This window comes from Macaca thibetana, chromosome 4 (assembly GCF_024542745.1).
Source record: "Macaca thibetana thibetana isolate TM-01 chromosome 4, ASM2454274v1, whole genome shotgun sequence".
Lineage (NCBI taxonomy): Eukaryota > Metazoa > Chordata > Mammalia > Primates > Cercopithecidae > Macaca > Macaca thibetana.
In genome coordinates this window covers 43,620,447-43,646,870 of record NC_065581.1, presented here as the reverse complement: position 1 = coordinate 43,646,870, position 26,424 = coordinate 43,620,447, and the positions used below count along the sequence as shown (strand labels likewise).

The 26,424-nt window shown below is 48.6% G+C and overlaps 1 protein-coding gene across 2 annotated transcripts in view; it reads left to right on the top strand.

The window, feature by feature from the left end:
- The window catches only part of PRPH2 (peripherin 2), a 52,517-nt gene extending 28,106 nt beyond the window's left edge, over nt 1-24,411 (top strand). Inside the window, exons 1-3 of one of the 2 annotated variants that reach the window (XM_050787051.1) lie at nt 907-2,099; nt 19,526-19,772; nt 22,548-24,411. In XM_050787051.1, coding sequence (XP_050643008.1) covers nt 1,519-2,099; nt 19,526-19,772; nt 22,548-22,760 — 1,041 coding nt within the window. In that variant the 5' untranslated portion in view covers nt 907-1,518 and the 3' untranslated portion in view covers nt 22,761-24,411. Of the gene's footprint in view, nt 1-906; nt 2,100-19,525; nt 19,773-22,547 lie in introns of those variants that run through there. The other variant, XR_007724880.1, reaches the window with a different exon arrangement.
- Nucleotides 24,412-26,424: the final 2,013 nt, after the last annotated feature.

Genomic DNA, 26,424 nt, shown 5'->3' with positions numbered 1-26,424 from the left:
CCATTTTTTGCATTTTTAGTAGAGACGGGGTTTCACCATGTTGGCCAGGCTGGTCTTGAACCCCTGACCTCAAGTGATCTACTCACCTTGGCCTCCCAAACTGCTGGGATTACAGGTGTGAGCCATCGTGCCCGGCCAATTTTGGTCTTTTACTATTGTTTGGATTTGCGTTTTTCTGCTTATTACTCAAGTTGAGATCTTTTCCAGATTATTGGACTTTTCAAGTTTCCTTATGAATTGTCTCTTCCTGGGTTTTGCCTATTTTTCCAGTTGATTGTTGATCTTTTGATTGTGAATTTTTGTTTATTGTGAATTTGTGGGACTTAAAACATTTTTGCATATTAATTCTTTTTTTTTAGACAGAGTCTCACTGTAGCCCAGGCTGGAGCACAATGGGGTGATGTCAGTTCACTGCAACCTGCACCTCCTGGGTTCAAGCGGTCCACCTGCCTTGGCCTCCCAAAGTACTGGGATTACAGGCATGAGCCACCATGCCTGGCCATTATATATTACTTTTTAATTTTACAAGTTGCAAATGTTTTCTCACAATCTGTCACTTTCTTTCTTTCCTTCCTTCTTCTCTTTCTTTTCTTTTCTTTTTTTTTTTTTAATTTGAGACAGGGCCTAACTCTGTCACCCAGGCTGGAGTGCAGTGGCATGATCACGGCTCACTACAGCCTTGACCTCCCCAGGCTCAGGTGATCTTGCCACCTCAGCCTCCAGAGTAGCCGGGAGAACTACAGGTGCGTGCCATCATGCCCAACTAATTTTTTTTTTTTTTTTTTTTTTTGTGTGTGTGTGGAGACAGGGTCTTCCTATGTAGCCCAGGCTGGTCTTGAACTCCTGGGCTCAAGCAATCCACCCAACTTGGCCTCCCAAAGTGCTGGGATTATAGGTGTGAGCCACTGTGCTTGGCCCTGTCATTTCTTTTTTCAAAGAGGATAACAATTTATTTGACCTACAGAAAGTTTTAAATGTTGAAGGAGATTGGCCTGGAAATGTGCTTTTGGGGAGCAACATGGTCTGAGCCAGACCTCCAGATACAGCCCATTCTTTTGGCCATTCTTGCCCTTTGCTCCTGATTCTCCAAGCTGTACCCAGAGCTCTCTGGTCCAGCATGTACCTGGAGGCTGCTTTTGACCATGTTTTGAGAGTGGCATGGCTTTATCTAATGGGATGAACCTGGCTAAAGAGATTAGCAAAACGTCTTGTGGATCCCACTTTTAATCTGCAGCATTCAGGCTGCCCCTTCTTGGCTGGGAAGGGCACTGAAGAAACAACGCCCAGGACCAGGACTAGCCCCTGCTCAAGCTGAGATTCTGAGACCCCTGCCACCACTACTGCATTTGCAGGGATCCCAGGCTAGGAGGGCTCGACATGGGCAGCCCCCAGGGCAGCTCCCTACAGCTTGGGCCATCTGCACTTTTCCCAAGGCCCTAAGTCATCCGCCTCTGGGCTCGTTAAGGTTCGGGGTGGGAGCTGTGCCGCAGGAAGCAACCCGGACTACACTCCGCAAGCATGGCGCTACTGAAAGTCAAGTTTGACCAGAAGAAGCGGGTCAAGTTGGCCCAAGGGCTCTGGCTCATGAACTGGTTCTCTGTGTTGGCTGGTATCATCATCTTCAGCCTAGGACTGTTCCTGAAGATTGAACTCCGAAAGAGGAGCGACGTGATGAATAATTCCGAGAGCCATTTTGTGCCCAACTCATTGATAGGGATGGGGGTGCTATCCTGTGTCTTCAACTCTCTGGCTGGGAAGATCTGCTACGATGCCCTGGACCCGGCCAAGTACGCCAGATGGAAGCCCTGGCTGAAGCCATACCTGGCTATCTGTGTCCTCTTCAACATCGTCCTCTTCCTCGTGGCTCTCTGCTGCTTTCTGCTGCGGGGCTCGCTGGAGAACACCCTGGGCCAAGGGCTCAAGAACGGTATGAAGTACTACCGGGACACAGACACCCCTGGCAGGTGTTTCATGAAGAAGACCATCGACATGCTGCAGATCGAGTTCAAATGCTGCGGCAACAACGGTTTTCGGGACTGGTTTGAGATTCAGTGGATCAGCAATCGCTACCTGGACTTTTCCTCCAAAGAAGTCAAAGAGTGAGTGGCTTCCAGTCCTGGGGTCAGAGCTATTAATATATCGGGGACACTGAGGCTCAGGCCTCTGACCAGTCCCTCTCCCCACACCCAGTGCCTTTTCCTCTCCATTGGGTGCACACCTTATTGCTGCGTATGTGAGGGTGTATCAGGTTGAACCATATGAAACTGCTAATATTCTACCTCTTTGACCCATAAAAAAATGGCAACTTCATATGGTTCAACCTAATGTTGGCTAAGGTGGGAAGAAGGTGTCAATTTATATAAGCTGTTTGGATAGGAGCTCCTTGGGAGGAAGAGCCAGGCAGGAATGTGTGTCCGCTTTATACAGAGGGATGGAGGTCATTCATCGATCACAAATACTGAGGTGCTATTTGGCTATTTGTCTCATTCATTCAAAGTAGCTGGATTCAATCCCAGAAGTTCAAATTTCCTATTTAGGGCCGGGCACGGTGGCTCACACCTGTAATCCCAGCACTTTGGGAGGCTGAGATGGGCTGATCATGAGGTCAGGAGATTGAGACCATCCTGGCTAACACGGTGAAACCCTGTCTCTACTAAAAATACAAAAAAATTAGCTGTGCGTGGTGGCGGGCGCCTGTAGTCCCAGCTACTCAGGAGGCTGAGGCAGGAGAATGGTGTGAACCCGGGAGGCGGAGCTTGCAGTGAGCCGAGATCGTGCCACTGCACTCCAGCCTGGGTGACAGAGCGAGAACCTGTTTCAAATAAATAAATAAATAAAAATAATTTTAAAAAGTAAAACAATTTCCTACTTAGTTCTCTTGTTTTCCAACCTTTCAACCCTGAGCATCCATTCCCAAGACGTTTGTCTGGATATGTTGGAAAGAGCAAGGGAAGGGAAAGTCACGAGATCTAGGCTGAAGTTTTGACTCTGTTGTTCAAGGTCTTGTGACCTTGGGCAGGTCACTAGTCACTCTGCGCTGTGGTTTGCCTATCTTTTAAATGAAGGCACTGGAATAGAATAGGTAATTTTGGAAGTCACCTCCTAGCCCTGGCTGGCACCTGGCATGCAGCAGGTACTCATCAAATGCCTGCTGGTGTTTACTTAGTAGGTCATGATAGTGCAACGTGATAAAACATTTCTAAAGTATTCTTGGCATATGTAAAAGTAAAATGCTGCGATGGGCTGTGGGAGGTGCTGGTGAAAGAGGGACTCTCAACTTCTGTGTCGGAGGGAACAGCCTGTGTGCTGGCTCCAGTGGGCTGCTCTTCTCAACACGCCCACCAACCTGGTGCTTGAGTGACTTTTCGGGGAAAGGGCAGCCTGCCTTGAGGCAGCCGCTCTCCCTCACCTCTTCTTTCTGTCCGACTCGACCCTACCTGGCTGAGGTTAGGGGTTCAGTTATTCCTAGGGGTGGTTTTTTTTTCTTCTGAGTAAGGCTGGTAAGTCCAAAGGGAACTTGAACTCAGGGCATTGGTACCAGCAGCAGGACATGTCTGAAGCCCAAAACAACATTAATGACGCCCAAATGGCTAGCTTAGCTGCCCTGCAGATGGAAGGGACGTCACAGTGAAGGTCACTTCTCGGGATTTTATTTTCTTGTGGATGGAGATTACTGCTGCAAATCCCCAGTCAGGAGAGGATTGTAAAGGGCTGTGCCCTTCCCAGGTGACAGGTCTGCAGGGGCAGCACAAGATGCCACGATTTATATAAATCTCCCGAGGAGAGTGTGAAGCCAGGGGCACAAGCAGAATTCCTGGGGAGTGGGAGAGGCCGGTGGTAGAACCAGCCTCTGTGAGCATATGAGAAGGGGCTTTTCATCTTTTCCTCCATCATTTCCCTTGATTGTCTCCTGCATAGAGTCAGTTCTTGGATAGATGTATTCAAATCTCTCGGTAACTCCAAGTCCCCTTTTGTATCAGAGTGAAGGAATGATCTAGGTCACTCCACTCTCAATGGTCAATGGATTCAAAAATTTCAGGCAAATATTTAGCCGAATCAAAACTCCTTCAATGTCCCATACTAACTTGTTGGTGGGAAATTTTCCAAACTCTATTGACTTGGGAAAAATTCTTCTATTACACGCACAAAAAATGCAGCAGTAATATTAAGAGAAACCAAAATAGGAAAACAAATTCAAGCTAGCTTCTCACCCATAACTTGATTAATGCCTTTAATTTTTCTACATTTCAGTCTAGTATTGTTCACATTTACATAGTCATACAGTGTCATCATAGTATAAAGACAATTTAAGGCCGGGTGTGGTAGCTCACGCCTGTAATCCCAGCACTTTGGGAGGCGGAGGCAGGCGGATCACCTGAGGTCGGGAGTTCGAGACCAGCCTGACCAACATGGAGAAACCCCGTCTCTATTAAAAATACAAAATTAGCCAGGCATAGTGGCTCATGCCTGTAATCCCAGCTACTCAGGAGGCTGAGGCGGGAGAATTGCTTGAACCCAGGAGGCGGAGGTTGCGATGAGCTGAGATCTCGCCATTGTACTCTAGCCTGGGCAACAAGAGGGAAACTCCGACTCAAAAACAAAACAAAACAAACAAACAAAAAACCACACACACACACAATTTAGTGTTCCATTTTGTAATCTGATAGTGTAACATTTGCATAATGTCCAAAATGATCATGTTTAATGGTTGCATAAGAAGTCCACTGAAGCCGGGTGCAGTGATTCACACCTGTAATCCCAACACTTTAGGAGGCCGAGGTGGGTAGATCACGAGGTCAGGAGTTCGAGACCAGCCTAACCAACATAGTGAAAACCCATCTCTACTAAAACTACAGAAAATTAGCTGGGCGAGGTGGCATATACCTGTAATCTCAGCTACTCAGGAGGCTGAGGCAGGAGAATCACTTGAATCAGGGAGGTGGAGGTTGCAGTGAGCCGAGATCACGCAACTGCACTCCAGCCCGAGAGACAGTGTGAGACTCAGTCTCAAAGAAGAAGAAGAAGAAGAAGAAGAAAAAAAAGAAGTCCACTGAATGAATGTACATGCTTAGGCAAGCATTCAAATTTTTATTTACCTCTATTATAAGTAACACTGGAATGGGCATCTTTGAGCCTTTTACTTCTCTCTGTCTCTGTCTTTTATTTCCCTTAGGCTAAATTTCCAGGAAAAAATGGACGTTTGGCTTTAACTTTCCACAAAGTTGGTCTTAAGACACAATTAGGGCTGGGATCAGTGGCTCATGTCTGTAATCCCAGCTCTTTGGGAGGCCAAGGTGGGAGGATCACTTGAGCTCAGGAGTTCGAGACCAGCCTGGGCAATATGATGAAACCTTGACTCTAAAAAAACAAAACAAAACAAAACAAAAACATAAAAAAATTAGCCAGGAGTGGTGGCTTGCACCTGTGGTCCTAGCTACTCAGGAGGCTGAGGCAGGAGGCTCATTTGAGCCCAGGAGGCAGAGGTTGTAGTGAGCTGAGATCATGCCACTGCACTTCAGCCTAGGTGACAGAGTAAGACCCTATCTCAGAAAAAAATAAAATAAAATAAAATAAATGAATAAATAAAGAATTAGCATACAGGTTTCTTAGAACTGAAATGCTGCCGGGCGCGGTGGCTCACGCCTGTAATCCCAGCACTTTGGGAGGCCGAGACGGGCGGATCACGAGGTCAGGAGATCGAGACCATCCTGGCTAACACGGTGAAACCCCGTCTCTACTAAAAAATACAAAAAACTAGCCGGGCGAGGTGGTGGGCGCCTATAGTCCCAGCTACTCGGGAGGCTGAGGCAGGAGAATGGCGTGAACCCGGGAGGCGGAGCTTGCAGTGAGCTGAGATCCGGCCACCGCACTCCAGCCTGGGTGACAGAGCGAGACTCCGTCTCAAAAAAAAAAAAAAAAAAAAAAAAAAAAAGAACTGAAATGCTTTTCTCCTTTTCAAAACCTCCGGTGACCTCATACCTCAGTGGGCTGCCTGTTCTTCCAAGGGTATAGCCTGATAGGGCCACCTTTGCCGAGAGAGGATCACATTATCATTTCCCACAGACTTTTCTTTTTATTTAATTAATTAATTAATAGTTATTTTGAGGCAGGGTCTCACTCTATTGCCCAGGCTGGAGTGCAGTGGCACAATCTTGGCTCACTGCAACTATCACCTCCTGAGTTCAAGCTATTCTCGTGCCTCAGCTTTCCAAGCAGCTGAGATTATAGGTGTGTGTGGCACCACACTGGGCTAATTTTTTTTTTTTTTTTTTTTTGAGACAGGGTCTCACTTTTTTGAGATGGTCTCACTATCCAGGCTCACTACAACTCCCACTTCTCAGGCTTAGGTGATTCTCCCATCTCAGTCTCCTGGGACTACAGGTGCGAGCCACCACATATGGCTTATTTTCTGTATTTTCAGTAGAGACAGGGTTTCGCTATGTTGCCCCCAGGTTGGTCTTGAACTCCTGAGCTCAGATCATCCACCTGCCTCGACCTCCCAAAGTGCTGGGATTACAGGCATGAGTTACCTTGTCCAGCCTCCAGCTAATTTTTCTATTTTTAGTAGAGATGGGGTTTCATCACGTTGGCCAAGCTGGTCTTAAACTTCTGGGCTCAAGTGATGCTCCTGCCTCAGCCTCCCAAAGTGCTGGGATTCCAAACATGAGCCACCGCACCCAGTCCCACAGACTTTCACATGAATCATCACTGAACAAGGCCCACAAGGGAAGTGAGGCTCCTGGGGTTATGTTCAGAAAGCTGCTCAGAGCTGGGTTTGCCTGAGGGGCAGTGCCTGAGAGCACAGCTCTTGTCTAAAGTTGGTAGAAGGAATGAAAGAAGGACTGAATGAGAGACTGTGGAATGGCACCTACTCCCACCTCCAAGGAAAACTAAAACATTTTTCTGTTCACGTTTTCACGGCTTCATTTTGGAAGGTTTAGTAAGTTTTTTTTTTTTTTTTTGAGACGGAGTCTCGCTGTGTCTCCCAGGCTGGAGTGCAGTGGCGTGATCTCGGCTCACTGCAAGCTCCGCCTCCCGGGTTCACGCCATTCTCCCGCCTCAGCCTCCCAAGTAGCTGAGACTACAGGCGCCCGCCACCTCGCCCGGCTAGTTTTTTGTATTTTTAGTAGAGACGGGGTTTCACCATGTTAGCCAGGATAGTCTCGATCTCCTGACCTCGTGATCCACCTGCCTCGGCCTCCCAAAGTGCTGGGATTACAGGCTTGAGCCACCGAGGTTTAGTAAGTTTACATGACAAAGCTAGCTCTCCAAAACCCATCCATGAAAAATGTAAGTTACATATATATATATATTTTGAGATCACAAGCACTGAGAAATGGTAAGCATTTACCTTCTGGATTATCTCGGCACACCCCCGGGGCTAGGATTCTGATGGCAAAGACGTGAGGCCGGCAAAAGGGCAGGGAGAGGGAGGTTATCATCCAACAAGATCCTTCTCTTTTTTTATTTGTTGCCCAGGCTGGAGTGCAATGGTGCGATCTCAGCTCACTGCATCCTTGCCTCCCTGGTTCAATTGATTCTCCTGTCTCAGCCTCCCAAGTAGCTGGGATTACATGTGCCCGCCACCAGGTCCAGCTAATTTTTTTTGTATTTTTAGTAGAGACTGGGTTTCACCATGTTGGCCAGGCTGGTCTCGACCTCCTAACCTCAAGTGATACACCCTCTTTGGCCTCCCAAAGTGCTGGGATTACAGGCGTGAGCCACTGCTCCTGGCCACCAAGATCTTTTTAAAAGAAATTTTTGGCCAGGTGCAGGCTCATGCTTGTAATCCTAGCACTTTGGGAGGCTGAGACAGGAGCATCCCTTGAGGCCAGGAGTACAAGACCAGCCTGGGCAACATAATAAGACTTCACTTCTACAAAAAACAAACAAAAAAAGGCCTGGTGAGGTGGTTCGCGCTTGTAATCCTAGCACTTTGGGAGGCCGAGGCGGGTGGATCACTTGAGGTCAGAAGTTTGAGAACAGCCTGACCAACTTGGTGAAACTCTGTCTCTACTAAAAATACAAAATTAGCCGGGTGCGGTGGCTCACGCCTGTAATCCCAGCACTTTGGAAGGCTGAGGCGGGTTGATCATGAGCAGGAGATCAAGACCATCCTGGCTAACAAGGTGAAACCCCGTCTGTACTAAAAATGCAAAAAAAATTAGCCGGACGTGGTGGCGGGCCCCTGTAGTCCCAGCTACTCAGGAGGCTGAGGCAGGAGAATGGCATGAACCCAGGAGGCGGAGTTTGCTGTGAGCCGAGATCGCGCCACAGCACTCCAGCCTGGGCAGAGCAAGACTCCGTCTCAAAAAAAAAAAAAAAAGAAAAAAAAAAAAAAAGAAAAAATTAACCAGGTTCAGTGGCACATGCCTGTAATCCCAGCTACTTGGGAGGCGGAGGCAGAATTGCTTGAATCTGGGAGGCGGAGACTGCAGTGAGCTGAGATGGTGCCATTCTACTCCAGCCTGGGCAACAAGGGCGAAACTCCATCTCAAAAAAAGAAAAAACACCAACCAAACAAAAACAAACAAAACAAAACAAAAAAGAGCTAGGGCACAGTGGCATGCACCTGTGGTCCCTGCTACTTGGAAGGCCGAGGTGGGAGAATCACTTGAGCCTGGGAGTTCGAGGTTGCAGTGAGCCAAGATTGCGCCACTGCACTCCAGCCTGGGTGACAGAGTGAGACCCTGCCTTAAGAAAAAGAAAAAAAATTATTTTCTTAAAAAAAAAAAAGAGAGATGAGGTCTCACTCTGTTGCTCAGGCTGGTCTTGAACTCCTGGTTTCAAGCAAGCATCCCACCTCAGCCTCCAGAGTACCTGGGATTATAGGCACCCACCACCATGCCAGGCAGAATTCTCCTTTTTTTTGTTTCTCCTCTCCCCATCAAATTTGGATGAGCCAACAAAGAGTTTGGGGTGAGCCTCTTTCTCCTGCTTGACCTGAGGACTGTGGGGAAGCAATCCCAGGAGAAGTGAGCTGGTCTGAGCACGGATAGCCTGGAGAAAATGCACAGGGATCCTCCGCTGACACAGACGGGGCATGGGCAGTGTGTGGTGCCACGATTTCCAGGCATTTCTGCAGGCTCTGTCCCTGGAATAACTTTCCATTCTGTGCAGTGGGCACTTCACTAGACTGGGCTAGAGAAGGTTGAGGTCTTCACCTTCTGGCATCTTCAGTCCAGCTCCTGAGAGGAGGAGCTGGGTGCCTGCATTCTGGCCTCCCCCGTTGTGCCCCACCTTGGGGCCCCCAGGAACCTGAGGATAGAGTGCATAGCCTCAGTAAGCATGGAGGGGTGGGCAGGTTTGGGAGATTTCTCAGAGGAATCTTTAAGATCCAGGCTGGCTCCTGAAGGTTCCTGATCTAATGAATAAGATCAGGTAGAAACAATTCCATATTTTTATGGGAATTTACAAGAGTTTTGTTTGTTTGTTTGTTTTGTTTTTTGAAATGGAGTCTCACTCTATCACCCAGGCTGTGGTGCAGTGGCACGATCTCAGCTTGCTGCAACCTCCGCCTCCTGGGTTCAAGAGATTGTCCTGCCTCAGCCTCCTGAGTAGCTGGGATTACAGGCACATGCCACCACACCTGGCTAATTTTTGTATTTTTAGTAGAGACAAGGTTTCACCATGTTGGTCAGGCTGGTCTGGAACTCCTGACCTCAAGTGATCCGCCTGCCTCAGTCTCCCAAATTGCTGGAATTACAGGTGTGAGCCACGGCACCTGGCCTTACAAGAGTTTTGGCTGCTCTGTCTCAGGGGAGTAGCCCAGTGACTGCACCCCATCCCCAGCCTGCCTATGACCATGTTGCCAAGTCATTTGGGAGAGAAAAAAGACCCAAATTTATCCTGCACAAAACCCCTCCTGGGAAGTTTTTGTCTTAATTTTTTTAGTTTTTGTTTGTTTGTTTGTTTGTTTGTTTGAGACAATCTTGCCCTGTTGCTCAGGCTGGAGTGCAGTGGCACCATCTTGGCTCACTGCAACCTCTGCCTCCCGGGTACAACCGATTTACCTGCCTCAACCTCCTGAGTAACTGGGATTACAGACGTGTGCTACCACGCCCGGTTAATTTTTGTATTTTTAGTAGAGACAGGGGTTTCACCATGTTGCCCAGGCTGGTCTTGAACTCCTGACCTCAAGTGATCTACCCGCCTCAGCCTCCCAAAGTGCTGGGATTACAGGAGTGAGACACTGTGCCCAGCTGGTATTATTATCTCCATTTTACATATGAGAAATCTGAGGCCCAGGAGGTTAAGGGACGTGCCTAAGATCACACAATAGGAAGTGGGGGAGGCAAAAAACAAAACAAAACAAAACAAAACAAAAATCAGTTTCGGCCACTTGTGGTGGCTCACACCTGTAATCCCAGCACTTTGGGAGGCTGAGGCGGATGGATCACTTGAGCCCAGGAGTTCGAGACCAGCCTGGGCAACGTGGTCAAACCCCATCCCTACAAAAAATACAAAAATTAATTAGGTGTGGTGGTGTGTGCCTATAGTCTCAGCTACTCGGGAGGCTGAGGTGGGAGGATCACCTGAGCCGAAGCAATTGAGGCTGCAGTGAGCTGTGATTGCACCACTGTACTCCCGCCTGGGCAACAGAGTGAGACCCTGTCTCAAACAAAAAGAAAAAACAGCTTTATTGAGATATAATTCACATACCAAACAATGTACCCATTAAAAGTATGCAATTCAATGGTTTTTAGTATATTCACAGAGTTGGACAACCAACATTACAATCAATTTTAGAACATTTTCATCACTTCTAAGGGAAACCTTGCATTGTTTAGCTTTACTCCCTAGCCTCCCCTCCCCCTAGCCCTAAGTAACCACTCGTTTACTTTCTATATCTATAGATTTCCCTGTTCTGGACATTTCATATGAATGAGTCATATAACATTTGTCCTTTTGTGTCTGCCTTCTTTCACTTAGCATAGTGTTTTCAAAGTTCATCCACGTTGTAGCATATATCAGAACTTCATTCCTTTTTATGGTGAAATAATATTCCATTATACAGCGTGCCAGATTTTAATTCTGCTCCTTTCACCCTACTCTGCTGTTTCCCAGTGATGTTAAAGTACCTCTTGTATACCTTCGGCATTAAATGAATGTTTGTTCACTGAGTGACAGAAGCCTCAAATTATCCAGGCTGCTTGGGGTAGGGGAAGTCTTGCTTTTCTCCCTCTTCTCCCTGTCTTTCTCTTTTTTTTATTTTATTTTATTTTTATTTTTATTTTTTATTGAGATGGAGTCTTGCTCAGTCACCCAGGCTGGAGTGCAATGCGCGATCTCGGCTCACTGAAACCTTCGCCTCCCGGGTTCAAGTGCTTCTCCTGCCTCAGTCTCCTGAGTACCTGGGATTACAGGCATCCACCATCATGCCCAGCTAATTTTTGTAATTTTGTAGAGATGGGATTTCTCCACGTTGGCCAGGCTGGTCTCAAACTCCTGACCTCAGGTGATCTGCCTGCCTCGGCCTCCCAGAGCGCTGAGATTACAGGTGTGAGCCACCGCTCCCAACCTTTCCCTGTCTTTTTGCTCTCCATTTCCTCTCCCAGAAGGACAGGGAAAGGAGTGGACAGAGATGATGCAGGGTTGGAAAACATGAATGGATTAGGTTCGGATTCCAGTGCTTCTGTGCCAACATCTTAAATAATCACGAGGTGGCCCCACAGAAACTAGGAACACCATCCTGGGCTCTGCAGGGCCTGTGGTAAATGGGGTTGTCACTGGGCTTCAACCTCCCACATCTCATCTCGCTCCCCTGGCCTGGTGGTCCTGGGTGGGCCAGGAAGAGGGGGACACACTTTCTGCTACACTTGGAGGAGGCTCTCAGAGGGAGGAGCCAAATCCAGAAATGCTATCTCCCTCATTGACTCTCTCTTTTCAGAGCAAGGTGTCAGTGAAAGAGATGTATAGTTCTCTCTCTCTCTCTCTTTTTTTTTTTTTTTTTGAGATGGACTTTCACTCTATTGTCCAGGCTGGAGTGCAGTGGCACCATGTCGGCTCACTGCAACCTCTGTCTCCTGGGTTCAAGCAATTCTCCTGCCTTAGCCTCCCGAGTAGCTGAAATTACAGGCGCCCAGCACCACACCTGGCTAATTTTTATATTTTTAGTAAAGACAGGGTTTTACCATGTTGGCCAGGCTGGTCTCGAACTCCCGACCTCAGGTGATCCACCCGCCTTGGCCTCCCAAAGTGCTGGGATTACAGGTGAGAGCCACCGTGCCAGGCCTGTAGTTCTCAACTGATGCTCTTTTATCTTGTTTTATTGCATTTTCAACTTCTATTATAGAAAAAAACTCAAGCTTTTACAAAATTAAAGAGTTCAGTATAATTAATTCCCATGTAGCCATCACCTAGCCAGGTGTGGTGGCAACACACCTGTAACTCCAGCTACTTGGAAGCTGAGGTGGGAGGATCACTTGAGCCCAAGGTCTCTTAGAAAAAGGGAAAAACAGATTGGGCGCATTGGCTCATGCCTGTAATCCCAGCACTTTGGGAGGCCGAGGCGGGCAGATCATGAGCTCAGGAGATTGAGACCATCCTGGCTAACACGGTGAAACTCTGTCTCTACTAAAAATACAAAAAAAATTAGCTGGGCGTGGTGGCGGGCACCTGTCGTCCCAGCTACTTGGGAGGCTGAGGCAGGAGAATGATGTGAACCCGGGAGGTGGAGCTTGCAGTGAGCCGAGATCGTGCCACTGTACTCCAGCCTGGGCGACACAGCAAGACTCCATCTCAAACAAACAAACAAACAAACAAACAACAACAACAACAAAAAACCCCCAAAAGGGAAAAACAGACTTGGCACAGTGGCTCACGCCTGTAATCCCAGCACTTTGTGAGGCTGATGGGGGTGGATCACCTGAGGTCAGGAGTTCAAGACCAGCCAGGCCAACATGGTGAAACCCTGTCTCTACTAAAAATACAAAAAAAAAAAAAAAAAAAAAAAAAAAAAAATTAGCTGGGCATGGGCGTCGTGGCGAGTGCCTGTAATCCCAGCTACTTCGGAGGCTGAGGCAGAAGAATCACTTGAACCTGGGAGGCAGAGGTTGCAGTGAGCCGAGATTGCACCATTGCACTCCAGCCTGGGCAACAACAGAGAAATTCTGTCTCAAACAAAAACAAAAACTAAAAACCCAAAGACAAGAAGCCATCACCTAGGAACAAATATCAACATTTTGCCTGTTTCATATATACTACCCTCCCCCAAACACGTTCTCCCCTTCTGAATATCCTAAAGCAAATCCTGGACATACTTTCCTTTTACCTATAAATACTTTAATAGGCATCTCCAACAGACAAAGAGGCTTTATTTGTTTTTTGCCCTTTTGTTTCTGCTGAACATAAGCACAAGACCAGTCACAGTCAACAGAATTAATGGCAATATCAACCAATACCCAGTCTATGTTCAGTTTTCCCTGATAGTCTCGGAATGCTTTTTACAGTTGGTCAATTTAGGATCCAAACCAAGTTTATGCTTTGCATTTGGTTGTTTGGTTTCCCATCTGTTTTACTAAGAAACTGGCCCCTTTTTCATGCCATGTATGTAAGAGAAACTGGGATTCTCCTGCAGAATCCCCCATAGTTTGGAAATGGGCAATTGCAGTCAAGTGGTGTTGTTTAACTTGTTCTTCTGTTCCCTGTATTTCCTCATAAACCAGTAGTCTGGGTCTAGGTGTGGTTGGATCAGGCTCAGCTGTGGCAAGAACATTTCCTACATTGCCGCTCTGTGCATCTTACCGGAGCACATGAGGAAGAACATGAGGTCTTCAGTCAGTTTACAACACTTCTTTTAAAGGTCGCAGGATGAGCAGAGCTGTAGTATCTTGGGGTGAGAGGTAGAGCATGAGGGAGCTCAGACATTTTGGAACCAGGGACTACCAGCCAGGAAGGCCTAGCCAGGGGTCCCCAGTCTGAGGGAGAAGCTGGCACCAAGCTTTCGCTGTTCACCATTCTTCCCAGGGAACCCACAGACTACATACAGGTACCTGCTTGCTCTTCTTAAACAATTCGTAGACATCTCGGGAAGAAGATTAGAACCTGGCTAGATTGGGTGTCTCCCCTCTCAGACGGGAACTCTTTGAAGGCAGAGCTGTGTTTCCCCTTCAAATTGGGGCTTCCTGAGGGCTGGGCTGTGTCTCCCCTCAGACCAGGGCTCCCTGAGGATGGGACTGTGTCTCCCTCAGACCAGGGCTCCCTGAGGATGGGGCTGTGTCTCCCCTCAGACTGGGGCTCCCTGAGGATGGGGCTGTGTCTCCCTCAGACTGGGGGTGCTCCCTGAGGATGGGGCTGTGTCTCCCCTCAGACTGGGGCTCCCTGAGGATGGGGCTGTGTCTCCCTCAGACTGGGGGTGCTCCCTGAGGATGGGGCTGTGTCTCCCCTCAGACTGGGGGTGCTCCCTGAGGATGGGGCTGTGTCTCCTCTCAGACCGGGGCTCCCTGGGGATGGGGCTGCGTTTCCCTCAAACTGGGGTTCCCTGAAGACAGGGCTGTGTCTCCCCTCAAACTGGGGCTCCCTGAGGACGGGGCTGCATTTCCCCCTCAGACAGGGGCTCCTTGAGGATGGGGTTGCGTCTCCCCTCAGACGGGGGCTCCCTGAGGACGGAGCTGTGTCTTCCTCAGACTGGGGCTCCCTGAGGACGGGGCTGTGTCTCCCACAGACTGGGGGTCTCTGAAGACAGGACTGTGTCTCCCACAGACTGGGGCTGTCTGAGGACGGGGCTGTGTCTTCTCCTCATGTCACCCCTCACTGTCTGTACTACCTTACGCCCAGTGACTTACTGTCTTAGTTCACTGGGAGCTGCTGTAACAGAATACTTGAGTCTGGAAAGCTGATAAAAAGCGAGATTTATTTCTTACTGTTCTGGAGACTGGGAAGTCCAAGGTGGTGGGGCCGCATCTGCTGAGGGGCCTGAATTCATCCTTTTCCTCAGGAACCCACTCCTGTGATAATGGCATTAATCTGCTCATGAGGACAGAGCCCTCGTAATCCAGTCACCTCTCAAAGGTCCCATCTCTCGCCACTGTCATGCTGGGCCTCACGTTTCCAACACAGGAACTTTGGGGGACACATTCAAACCACAGCACTACCCAAAAAAGCCATCTTCAAAGCATACTAAACACATAGTGTGTACCCAATGCTCTACGCATGTGGTCCCATTTAATGTCCACCATCCCGTCAAGTGTTTAAAATCTCATTTCTTAGATGAGAAAACTCAGTCTCAGAGAGATTAGGCCAGTTCTCAAGGTCTCACAGGTGTCCCTCAGCCAGCGTCCTGCTTGGGGTGACCCCCTGTCAGGTATACCCCTGCCCATTGTCCTATGACTGGCCTTACTGATTTGATTCACTTACTAAATTATGTTGGTTTTTCCAGAAAAACTCAGACATGATCATTTTCCCAGGCTCTATGTGCCTTACTTATGGGAGAGTGGCCTAGAACATAGGCCTTATTTTATTCAAGACCCTTTCAAACCCTAGTGACTCCTCCCCTACTGCAGAGTGAAATTCATAGCCTGGGAAACACGCTGTGATATAAATAGCCGGCTCACCACTAAGGCGCTCTCCTCTGCCTGGCTTTGTCTTAAGAGGGTGAGAGGAGCCTTAATCTGTGGTTGGAATGAGGGCAAGCACTGAGTAAACAAGACGATGTTTGGAGTGGGGGAGGGATAGCTCCAGAAGTGAGAGACCCCAAGGGTTCCCAGGCTGGTGACCCAGGCAAGTCCCAGCGTTCACCAAGCTCGGCCTTTTCCCCCAGGCTGACCTGTGTTGCCCCTGGGAAGTTCCCAGTGTGAGGGAGACGCAGCCCTGTCTTCAGGAAGCCCCAGTCTGAGGGGACATGCAGCCCTATCTTCAGGGGTCCCCAGTCTGAAGGGAGACACAGCCCGTCCTCAGGGAGCCCTCAGGGAAGCCGGAGGCCCAAGCCAAAGGCCCTTCCCACACTGCTCCAGCTTGTCTTCCCACCCCTGCCCCAATTCTGTCACCCACAGCCCGGTGCCCCCCAGCGAGGGGCTGCAGAGGGACAGCTGAGCAAGACACAGTTTCTGCCTTCCCCACGCACGTGGCTGGAGTGGGGCTTTGAGCGGTGGGCAGGCAGTGCCAGCCGGCAGGTGCTCCGTGTTGGGACCACTACGGAGGGTACCCCACACGATCCTGCCCTCAAGGAGCCGACAGCTTCTTCACCACAGCTGGTAGAACCTGCACTGCCAACTCCCCAGTGAGGGCTCTCCCGTGATATGATATCGCGTGGCGGGCTCTGTTCTTACAACCTGATGTCAGCTCCCAGGTACTCAGAGCTCGGCCCCTGGTGGCTCTTGCTTGGCCAGCTGCCCGGTGAGGTGGTTTTGCTCACAGCGCATGGCTACTATGTATTAATACCAGCACTCTTCAAGCACTCTTACATGTATCACTTCATGCAATCCTCGTGTCAACTTTGTTTTAAATATAAGGAAGTAGAGGCAGGGAGAGGTTAAGGAACTTGTCCAGAGGGATGGAGCTGGCATGCGGGCAAGCCAGGAGTAAACCCAGGCTGTCCTGCTCTTATCACCAACCTGTGCTCTCCATGCCACCCAGGGCCATCTGGTCTCTGGGCAGTGTGTTCTGCCCATGAAGTAGAGGGCAGGGATTACAGGGCGCGTGGAAACATGTTTACCATGACCCAGGCCACCTCATGCAGCCCTCCTAGAAAGTCTTAATCATAATAGACGGAAATCAACACGCTTCATGGAAATGGAACGCCTGTGGTCCTTGAGCACACCAAAAGATGCTCAGCTTCACTCGTAATGAGAAAAATGGAAATGAAAACAACCCCGAGATACTGTTTTCTAAAGATCAGGTTGGCAAAGATCAAAAGTCTGATCTGTGTGGATGCGGCTGTGGAGGACGGGTTCTCCTAAGCTTGGCTGGTTGGGTTTGTGAACCGCCCCCTCCCCGCTCAGCCCCCCGCAGGACAGACCAGTGGAGAAATATGGCAGGTATCTGGCAAGATCACCCTTTGATGCCAGGATCCATCTTCCAGGAATTTACCTGCTCCGTATAGTCACAATATGCAAAATGACTGATTTCCATGTTTGTATTAATGAGAGACTGGGAAAACTGAAACTTCCATCAGTATGGAACTGGCTAGGACCCATGTGCCATCCACACAATGGGAATACCATGCAGCTCTTAAAAAAAAAGAAAAAAAAATCCAAGACACTCCACTGACAGATATGAAAATATCTCAGCTGGGCGTGGTGGCTCACACCTGTAATCCCAGCACTTTGGGAGGCTGAGGCAGGCGGATCACTTGAGGTCAGGAGTTCCAGATCAGCCTGGCCAACATGACAAAACCCCGTCTCTACTGAAAATACAAAAGTTAGCTGGGTGTGGTGGTGCACCACTGCACTCCAGCCTGGGTGACAGAGTGAGACTTCATCGCCCACCCCTGCCAAAAAAAAAAAAAAAAAAAAAAGATCTCCAAGATATTGCTAAGGGAAAAAAGAAAGGTTCAAGACAGTATGTATATAATGTTCTCATTTGCAGTAATAAAAAGAGAACAGGAAAAATGAAAACATGTTTGCTTGTCCATGCATGGAGCCTCTCTCTGGTGGAGCTGGCCACAGCGGTCAGGACCTGGAGGCTGAGAGATGAGGAGTGGGAGGAATTTTGTATTAAAGAGATTTTATTTAGAAGCGAAACATGGACATCTTTTAAGAGATTCGTGACCATTTCAATGAACATTGTTTAAAATAATCTCTATTGGAAACAATTATGCTCTCTATTATGTTCTAAAAGTCTATTATGTAACACATTGTTCACCTGCAACTTTTTTTTCTTTTCTTTTCTTTTTTTTTTTTTTTTTGAGACAGAGTCTCACTCTATCGCCCAGGCTGGACTACAGTGGTGTGATCTTGGCTCACTGCAACCTCTGCATCTCGGGCTCAAGTGATTCTCGTGCCTCAGCCTCCCGAGTAGCTGGGACTACAGGCATGCACCAAAACGCCTGGCAAATTTTTTTGTATTTTTATTAATTGTAGAAATGAGGTTTCACCATGTTGCCCAGGCTGGTCTCGAACTCTTGACCTCGGGTCATCTAATCACCTGGGCCTCCCAAAGTGCTGAGATTACAGGTGTGAGCTACTGCACCTGGCCTACGCGCAACTTTTTGTTTTCTTTTTTTTTTTTTTTTTGAGACGGGGTCTCACTCTGTCGCCCCAGCTGGAGTGCAGTGGTGTGATCTCGGCTCACTGCAACCTCTGCCTCCCGGGTTCAAGTGATTCTCCTGCTTCAGCCTCCTGAGTAGCTGGGACTACAGGCGCGTGCCACCACGCCCAACTAATTTTTGTATTTTTAGTAGAGACGGGGTTTCACCATATTGACCAGGATGGTCTCGATCTCTTGACCGAGAGACAGTCTCGGTCTCTTGATCTTGATCTCTTGGTCTCGTGATCTGCCCACCTCCGCCTCCCAAAGTGCTGGGATTACAGGCGTGCCCACAACTTTTTATTTAGATGACAAGCACACAGTCAAGTGCACAAATCTTTTTTTTTTTTTTAAGAGACAGTCTTGTTCTGTTGCCCAGGCTGAGTGCAGTGCAGTGGTGTGATCATAGCTCACTGCTGCCTTGAACTCCTGGGCTCCAGCGATCCTCCTGCCTTGGCCTCACAAAGTGCTGGGATTACAGACTTGAGCCACCATGCCCAGCCAAATGCACGAATCCCAAGTGTGCAGCTCAATGAGTTTTGACACATGAAACACCTGGGTAATCACACCCAGGTCAGGTAGAACATACCCAGCCTGTCTGAGGGGAAGGGGAGACTTTTCACTGTAAAGATCCCTTTTGAATTCTGAACCTGTGTGAATGTATAGTAAGCTCTAAATAAATATACAAACAAATTTAGAAGTGCAGAAGATATGCTGGGAGCCCCGCCCATCAGCCTGGAGAACCTGCTTGCAGTTGTGTCCCTTAGGTGAGTCAGGAGCTCCCCCCTGGCTGGGGGTGGAGTCCTCTGAGGGCAAGGACTGTGCCTGCCTCGGGTCTCCATCCCCTGCCTTTGCACAGGCCCTAGGCCTGAGCAGGCCTTCTGGAAACACCTGGCTGGAAAGGGCCTTGGCCACCAGTGACCTGTAAGGGGGAGATGAGGTTGGTGAGGGAGCTGGGGCGTCACCAGTGGCAGCCAGATGCTTGTCCATCAACAGCTCCTGTCCTGCTGCTCCTCCTCCCCTCCAGGCATGGCCCCAAGAAAGGGCCTGGCAGCACAGAGTGGTTGGGTGAATTTCTGTATTCCCTATTGACTTGAGTCTTGGATTACCATCTGCCTCAACCCTCTAGACCATAAGGTCGAGGAAGGCAGGGGCATTTATTCATTGCTTTGTCTTCAGTGCCTAGAACAGTGGCTGGCATGTAGCAGGTGCACAGCAAATATATACCAAGCGTGTGAGTGAATGACTATTCCAAGCTTCCAGAGGCAGGGGATGGGAGGAAGTGGCCCCTGGTGAGAAGCCCAGGAAGCCCATCTCCAGTTGTCTCTTTCCCTTCCAGTCGAATCAAGAGCAACGTGGATGGGCGGTACCTGGTAGATGGCGTCCCCTTCAGCTGCTGCAATCCTAGCTCGCCACGGCCCTGCATCCAGTATCAGATCACCAACAACTCAGCACACTACAGTTACGACCACCAGACGGAGGAGCTCAACCTGTGGGTGCGTGGCTGCAGGGCTGCCCTGCTCAGCTACTACAGCAGCCTCATGAACTCCATGGGGGTCGTCACACTCCTCATTTGGCTCTTCGAGGTAGGCCCTGGGCCAGCTGGGGGTGGGGGTAGGGAGAGCCTCTGGCCCCTTCCGGTCTAATGGGGGCGGAGCCAGGCCTGGAGAGAGCATGCCTCCCTCCTTGGAAACAGCCTTCAGTGAGGTTGTGAGTCAGATCAGCCTGGGCTTGAACCCCACCCAGTGCCTCCACCTTTTGTATTTATTTATTCATTTATTTAGTTTTTGGTTTCTTTCCCACCACTTAAATTTTTTTTTTTTTTTGAGACTGAGTCTCTCTCTGTTGCCCAGGCTGGAGTGCAGTGGCATGATCTTGGCTCACTGCAACCTCCCCCTCTTGGGATCAAGTGATTCTCCTGCCTCAGCCTCCCCATAGCTGGGACTAAAGGCATGTGCCACCACGCCCGGCTAATTTTTTGTATTTTTAGTAGAGACGGGGTTTCACCGTGTTAGCCAGGATGGTCTCGATCTCCTGACCTCGTGATCCTCCCGCCTTGGCCTCCCAAAGTGCTGGGATTACAGGCGTTAGCACCGCACACAACTGACACTTTTTTTTTTTTTAAATTTAAGGTGAGATTTATAAAAGGTAAACAATTTGGTGTCATCTAGTTGATTTACAATGTTGTGCAACCACCTCTACCTAGTTCCAAAAGATTTCCATCAGCCCCCAAGAAAATCTCACACTCATGAAGCAGTCACCACCTCCCAACCTGCCCCCAACCCCTGACAACTATTCTCTGGATTTATGTATTTTGGACATTTCATATAAATATACCCATATTACGTTTGGCTTCTTTTAGTTAGCATGCTTTGGAGGTTCATCCTGTGTCCCCACTTTTTGGTACTGAGGTCTTAGTAATGCATTTAACCTCTCTGTTATATGGGGTGACAGCACTTAGCTTTGGGGACTATTGGGAGGCAACATGAACAGCATATGCAGGTGTTCAGGAAATGGGTACTGTTTGGATTTGGGCTTCTTGAGATGCTGGCCCCCATTTACCTGTTAGTCTAATAATGTGTGGGTTCATCTTATCCGCAACGCTCAGTTCCTCTGTAAACTATAGGGCTTGCAATGTAAGCAAATCCTCAGTGAGTGTGCTGAATTTACTCCTTGGTAAAAGAGATATTCATTTTTAATTTTTATTATTTTAAATTGTTTATTTTTTTTTTTAGAGACAAGAAGAAAAATTCACTGTGTCGCCCAGGCTGGAGTGCAGGGGCATGATTGTAGCTCACTGCAGCCTCAAACTCCTGGGCTCAGGGCTCTTCCCACCTCAGCCTTCTGAGTAGCTGGGACTATAGGCACACGCAGAGTAGCTGCAAGCGGGTGCCCTGAGTCACACTCCATAGAGTCTTTTGTAGAAATTGGGTCTTGCTCTGTTGCCCAGGCTGCTCTCTAACTCCTGGTTTCAAGCAATCCTCCTGCCTTGGTCCCCTAAAGTGCTGGGATTACAGGTGGGTGCCACTGCACCTGGCTGAGAGATCTTTCTTTCGAGACAAAGTCTTGCTTTGTCGCCCAGGCTGGAGTGCACTGGCATGATGTCAGCTCACTGCAAGCTCCACCTCGTTCAAGTGATTCTCCTGTCTCAGCCTCCCAAGTAGCTGTGATTACAGGCGTGCACCACCATGCCCAGCCAGTTTTTGTATTTTTAGTAGAGATGGGGTTTTGCCATGTTGGCCAAGCTGGTCTTGAACTCCTGACCTCAAGTAATCCACCAGCCTTGGCCTCAGCCTCCCAAAGTGGTGGGATTACAGGCGTGAGCCACCATGTGTGGTCAGAGATATTTCTTAAACATGTACCTGTATGCCAGGCACTGCTCTAGGAGTTGAATGAGAGACTGTTAGTAAATGAGGTGGCACGGTGACTCAGGGTACGTGCTTTTAGCTACCTTGAGAGCAGAAAATCCAAACTTCAAAATCCCAATGTACAAAGCCAGGAACTTTTGGTGAGGAAGCTTTTTCCATTGAGGAGATTCCCAAAGATTCCTTTAAATGAGTCACCTTGCCTGTGCACCTAATGCCAGCTGGCAACATGGGGTAACCACCTATCTACAACAGTAACAAAAAAAAAACAAAAACAAAAATTAGCCAGGTATGGTAGCAGGCCCCTGTAATCTCAGCTATTCAAGAGGCCGAGGCACGAGAATTCCTTGAACACGGGAGACAGAGTTTGCAATGAGCTGAGACCATGCCACTGCACTCCAGCCTGGGTGACAGGGCGAGACTCGTCTCAAAAAAAAAAAAAAAAAAAAAAAAAGTACCACACAGCAGATGCAGAAAAGAGGTGACCTCTTAATTCCACCCAAAGAAGTTACTGAACCACACAATATGTGCCAAGCGACAGAGTGTAGAGGGGCACCGAGGTGAAGGAACCCAGGATTAATGCACCTGGGATGGGGGCGACCCGAGGGGGTGGGGAGGGAGGATGAGCTGCAGGGGAGCTCACCAAGGGCTGAAGATGAATTAACAGATGAACATGGAGTGGAACAAGGTTCTAGGCAGAACATAGCAGATGGTAAAGACCTAGAGAGGAGAGAGTATGGGGCATGGGCGAACCCAAAGCAGCCCAGGGTGGCTGGAAAGGGAGGAAGAGAGGGGTCTGAGATGAGGCTGGAAGAGTCAGGTGTGTTGAGCACTGAGGGCAGGGCAGCGTGGGGCAGGCTGTCACCAATCCACATTCCACAGTGCTCAGGTTGAGTCCTCTCTGGGACCCTCATTTTGAGGCTCCTGTGGTTTCCGAATGATCCAGCTCCCAGTGATTCTCCCAGATTGTCTCTAAATCTCTTCTCCCGCCATCAGGTGACCATTACAATTGGGCTGCGCTATCTGCAGACGTCACTGGACCGTGTGTCCAACCCCGAGGAACCTGAGAGCGAGAGCGAGGGCTGGCTGCTGGAGAAGAGCGTGCCAGAGACCTGGAAGGCCTTTCTGGAGAGCGTGAAGAAGCTGGGCAAGGGCAACCAGGTGGAAGCCGAGGGCGCAGACGCAGGCCAGGCCCCAGAGGCTGGCTGAGGGCCCTGGGGCCCCTCCCTTCCCGAACACTGAGAAATAGTGGACTCAAGAAACGCGGATCTCCCCCTCGTCCAACTCTGAAAGTCTGAATCTCCCAAGGAGGGCACCATCTCACAGAGACTCTCCCTGATGGTGGAATTTAAGTTTAGGGTCCCTAAAAGCATTTGACACACAGTTGTTGAATGACTGACCCAAAATGTGAATGAGTGAGCTCCCTTCAGGCCCGCTGCCCTAGGATATGCCCTCCTGGTGACTCAGGGGCTCTCTCAGATGGCTATTTAGTCCTACCCTACAGTCACTGGCTGTATCCAAGGGCTGCTCCCCTTTTAGAATTTACCTCTTATGAGCTCCATGTTGCTTCACTCTATATCCAAAGTGTCACTTGGTGCATAAGTACAGAAGTCTGAAAAATGGCCATGTTGTCTTTTTTTTTTTTTTTTCAATGCCAAGATTGACAGGTTGGCCATTTGCTTAATGCCAGAAGTTGGGGGAAAGTTACACTTTTCTAAGAATAATGGACTCTTAAGGCATTGAGGGCTCTAAACAGGATTCTTTAATCATGACGCAAGAGAATTTCAAGGCAGGAGATTATTTCCCCTACCAAAAACACAGTGAAAGGCCTGCTTTTGTGTCCCATTCACATGCCCTCGGTCACTGAGTCTGGAGTGAACCATGGGTTGAGGAAGTCAGGCTGCTGGCGTGTCCCAGCACCACACCACCCCTAGGGTGCCGGGTGATCTCGTGTGGCTCATCTGTGGAAGCACTGGGGTGGGCTGCTGCCCTGCTGTGGAAGAGGAGCAACAATCAGACATGAGTCCACCCTTTGGAGACCAGGCCTCAGTTCTTGGTGGGCCCAGGGACACCCACACAGGTGGCCATCACAGCCCTATGGACAACACTAATTGTCCACAGCAAAGGGCAAGGAATTCTCTGGGAGCTTCTTCTGTTTCTTCCCTCCCAGATACCCATCTTGAAAAACACTATTTCTGGAATGCTTCTGCATCTAAGGAGATTCTTTGAGATAGCCCATCTTCCTGAGCTAGCAAATACATGAGTTTTCACTTTCTTTAGGAAAGAGAAACTTTCAGGGGAAGGAATGATTTTGCTGACTTCCCAGACCCTGGTGACCAGACCAAGGCGGGGCCCAGCATAATTCCGCCAGTTGGATGAATATTCAAGAGAGCTCATTCCTACCTGGCTGGAGACCACAGCCAGAAGGCAAAAACCAGAAAGGGAACAGTAGATAATTTACCTCTGCTTCTGACCGATGGTGTTTGGGAATAGGTTACTTTGGACTGAGTTTGGGTTCTTTGCTGTCCTAAGAACTTCAGTGTAGAGAAAATAAGACTTCTGGTGCTGCCTGGGGTATGTTCTGGGCTTAATTCCCCCAAGCAGAAGACCAGATCCAAGATGTCTGGACACCCTGTCAGACGTTGGTCCCAAGTTTAATTAGATTTCTGAGTCTCATTGAGGCCAAGGAATGATCCCTACTGAAAAAATGCTGAGCCAGACATCTTTGGCAAAGGTCCCTGAGCTCTCGCCGTCTCTCAAGAGTGCTGAGAACCATGGTGAAAATGCTGCTCTAGGCCCACAAGTGTAACTATGCTGTTAACAGCTGTCAACAGATATTAAAATTCATACTGTATGAAAATCACTTCTGTTAAATGACTAAGCCCATTCAACATGTATCGCAGAATCCCCTACTACAGCTAGTATTTGCCAAAAAGGAAAAGAAACCCACCCTAAAAGGAAGCATTGGTAACAATCATTGTTAGAAACATGGCCTGTGTATCACATCACTCCATCTGGCCATCTCTTACCTGTAACAACAGCGACTATTATAGCAGTGACTATTATTATATCCAAATAATCTCAGCATTTGCTAGAGTTTGAACCAGAGCTGAATACATGGAATTTTAATGTAGTAATTTAGGCAAAACTCCAAGCCATTTTTTCTTCTCCTCTGGCCAAAACATTATTTCCTCAAACAGGGAAATATCCCTACGGGGCCAGGTTATAGGGGCAAATGTGAACAACCTGAGCATCTGAAGGTTGTTGAGAGGCCCAAGAGTGCATTGACCCTACAATATATCTCATTCATTGGTTCGGAGCAGGCTTAGAGTTAACTGCATTTTAACAGGTCTTCTCAGGTAGCCGGTAGTTGCTAGAGAAACCTGGACCATCCCTTTTGGTCACCTACCAGTGCCCAGGAAGTCTCTACTATCAGGTTTTTGCTTGTGTGTAACTTCAGTCTTTCGTTGGGCTGGTGTAAATCCTGTTCTCCTGAGCGACCCAGGCAGCTTTTTTTTTTTTTTTCCTTCCAAATATGGAGTTTTGCTCTTGTTGCCCAGGCTGGACTGCAATGGCATGATCTCAGCTCACTGCAACCTCTGCCTCCTGGGTTCAAGTGATTCTCCTGCCTCAGCCTTCCTACTAGCTGGGATTACAGCATTGGCCACCACACCCCGCTAATTTTTATATTTTTAGTAGAGATGGGGTTTTGCCATGTTGTCCAGGCTGGTCTCGAACTCCTGTCCTTAGGTGATCTGCCTGCCTTGGCCTCCCAAAGTGCTGGGATTACAGGAGTGAGCCACTGCACCTGGCCCAGCCAGCTTTTAAAGTTCTGCCAGCATAGCCCTGGGACAGGGGTGAGGGGTAAAGACAGAGCCTTAGGACTTTCATTTTTAAAATGCTCACTCCATAGTGAAGAAACAGGTGATGACTATCCTGAATATTTGGGAAGCTGTGTCCTGGAATTTTTGGCCTCAGTTCCAGAACCCACAACTTCTTTACAACATGCTTCAAGCCCAGGACTGAGCTGCCAGTAAATAAACCCCTAGTAACCTTAATATGGGTTAATAAGATTAGGTGCCCGCTCTGCACGCTCCCCTGCCCCTCCTCGTCCGGGCACCTGTTATGCTAAGCCAGCATGTTTGCAGCTTAGCCAGGGGCAATCGTGGACCAAGAAAGGGATTTTCATCCACTACTGGCTAAAAAGATGGCTCTCAATGACAGCGCAGGCAGGCAGGCAGCAGCACTGTGTTAGGAAGAGAAAAGTGTCTGTCGAATACTATGAAAGTCCAGGGAAGAGAGAGGTGCCTTCCCAGGTCACAATGGATAGATTGGCTGGAAGGGAGAAAAACATGTCAGACCTTAACTCCTGACAGCATTTTATCCTGTCCATCACAGAGGAGTGTAAACAGCAAAGTTAGAGATTAGAGAATGCTGAGCTCTCAGGATGGCGTCAAAAGGAGGATTAAGATGTAAGTGACAACTTCTAGCTATTTACCTGAGGGAAGTGAAAATTCAGGTTTGTACAAAAACCTATCCATGAATGTTTGCAGCAATCACCAAAACAATCATCCAAACTCACCCAAATGCCCTTCATCTGGCAACTGCCCAGAAGTCTACAACGGAATGCTACTCAGCAATCCAAAGGAACAACAGGGAGGACCCAGATGCATTCTTCTTTAGTGAGAAGCCAGACTCAAAATGATACATACGATACAATTCCATTTATATAACATTCAGGAAGAGGCAAAACAAAGGGAGAGAAAAGCACTGGTAGCTGGAAGCCAGGATGAGGCAAGAAGCTGACTACAAAGGGGACTTTTGGGGATGACAGAATTGTTCTATTTCTTGATTGTGGTTGTTAAACTGTATG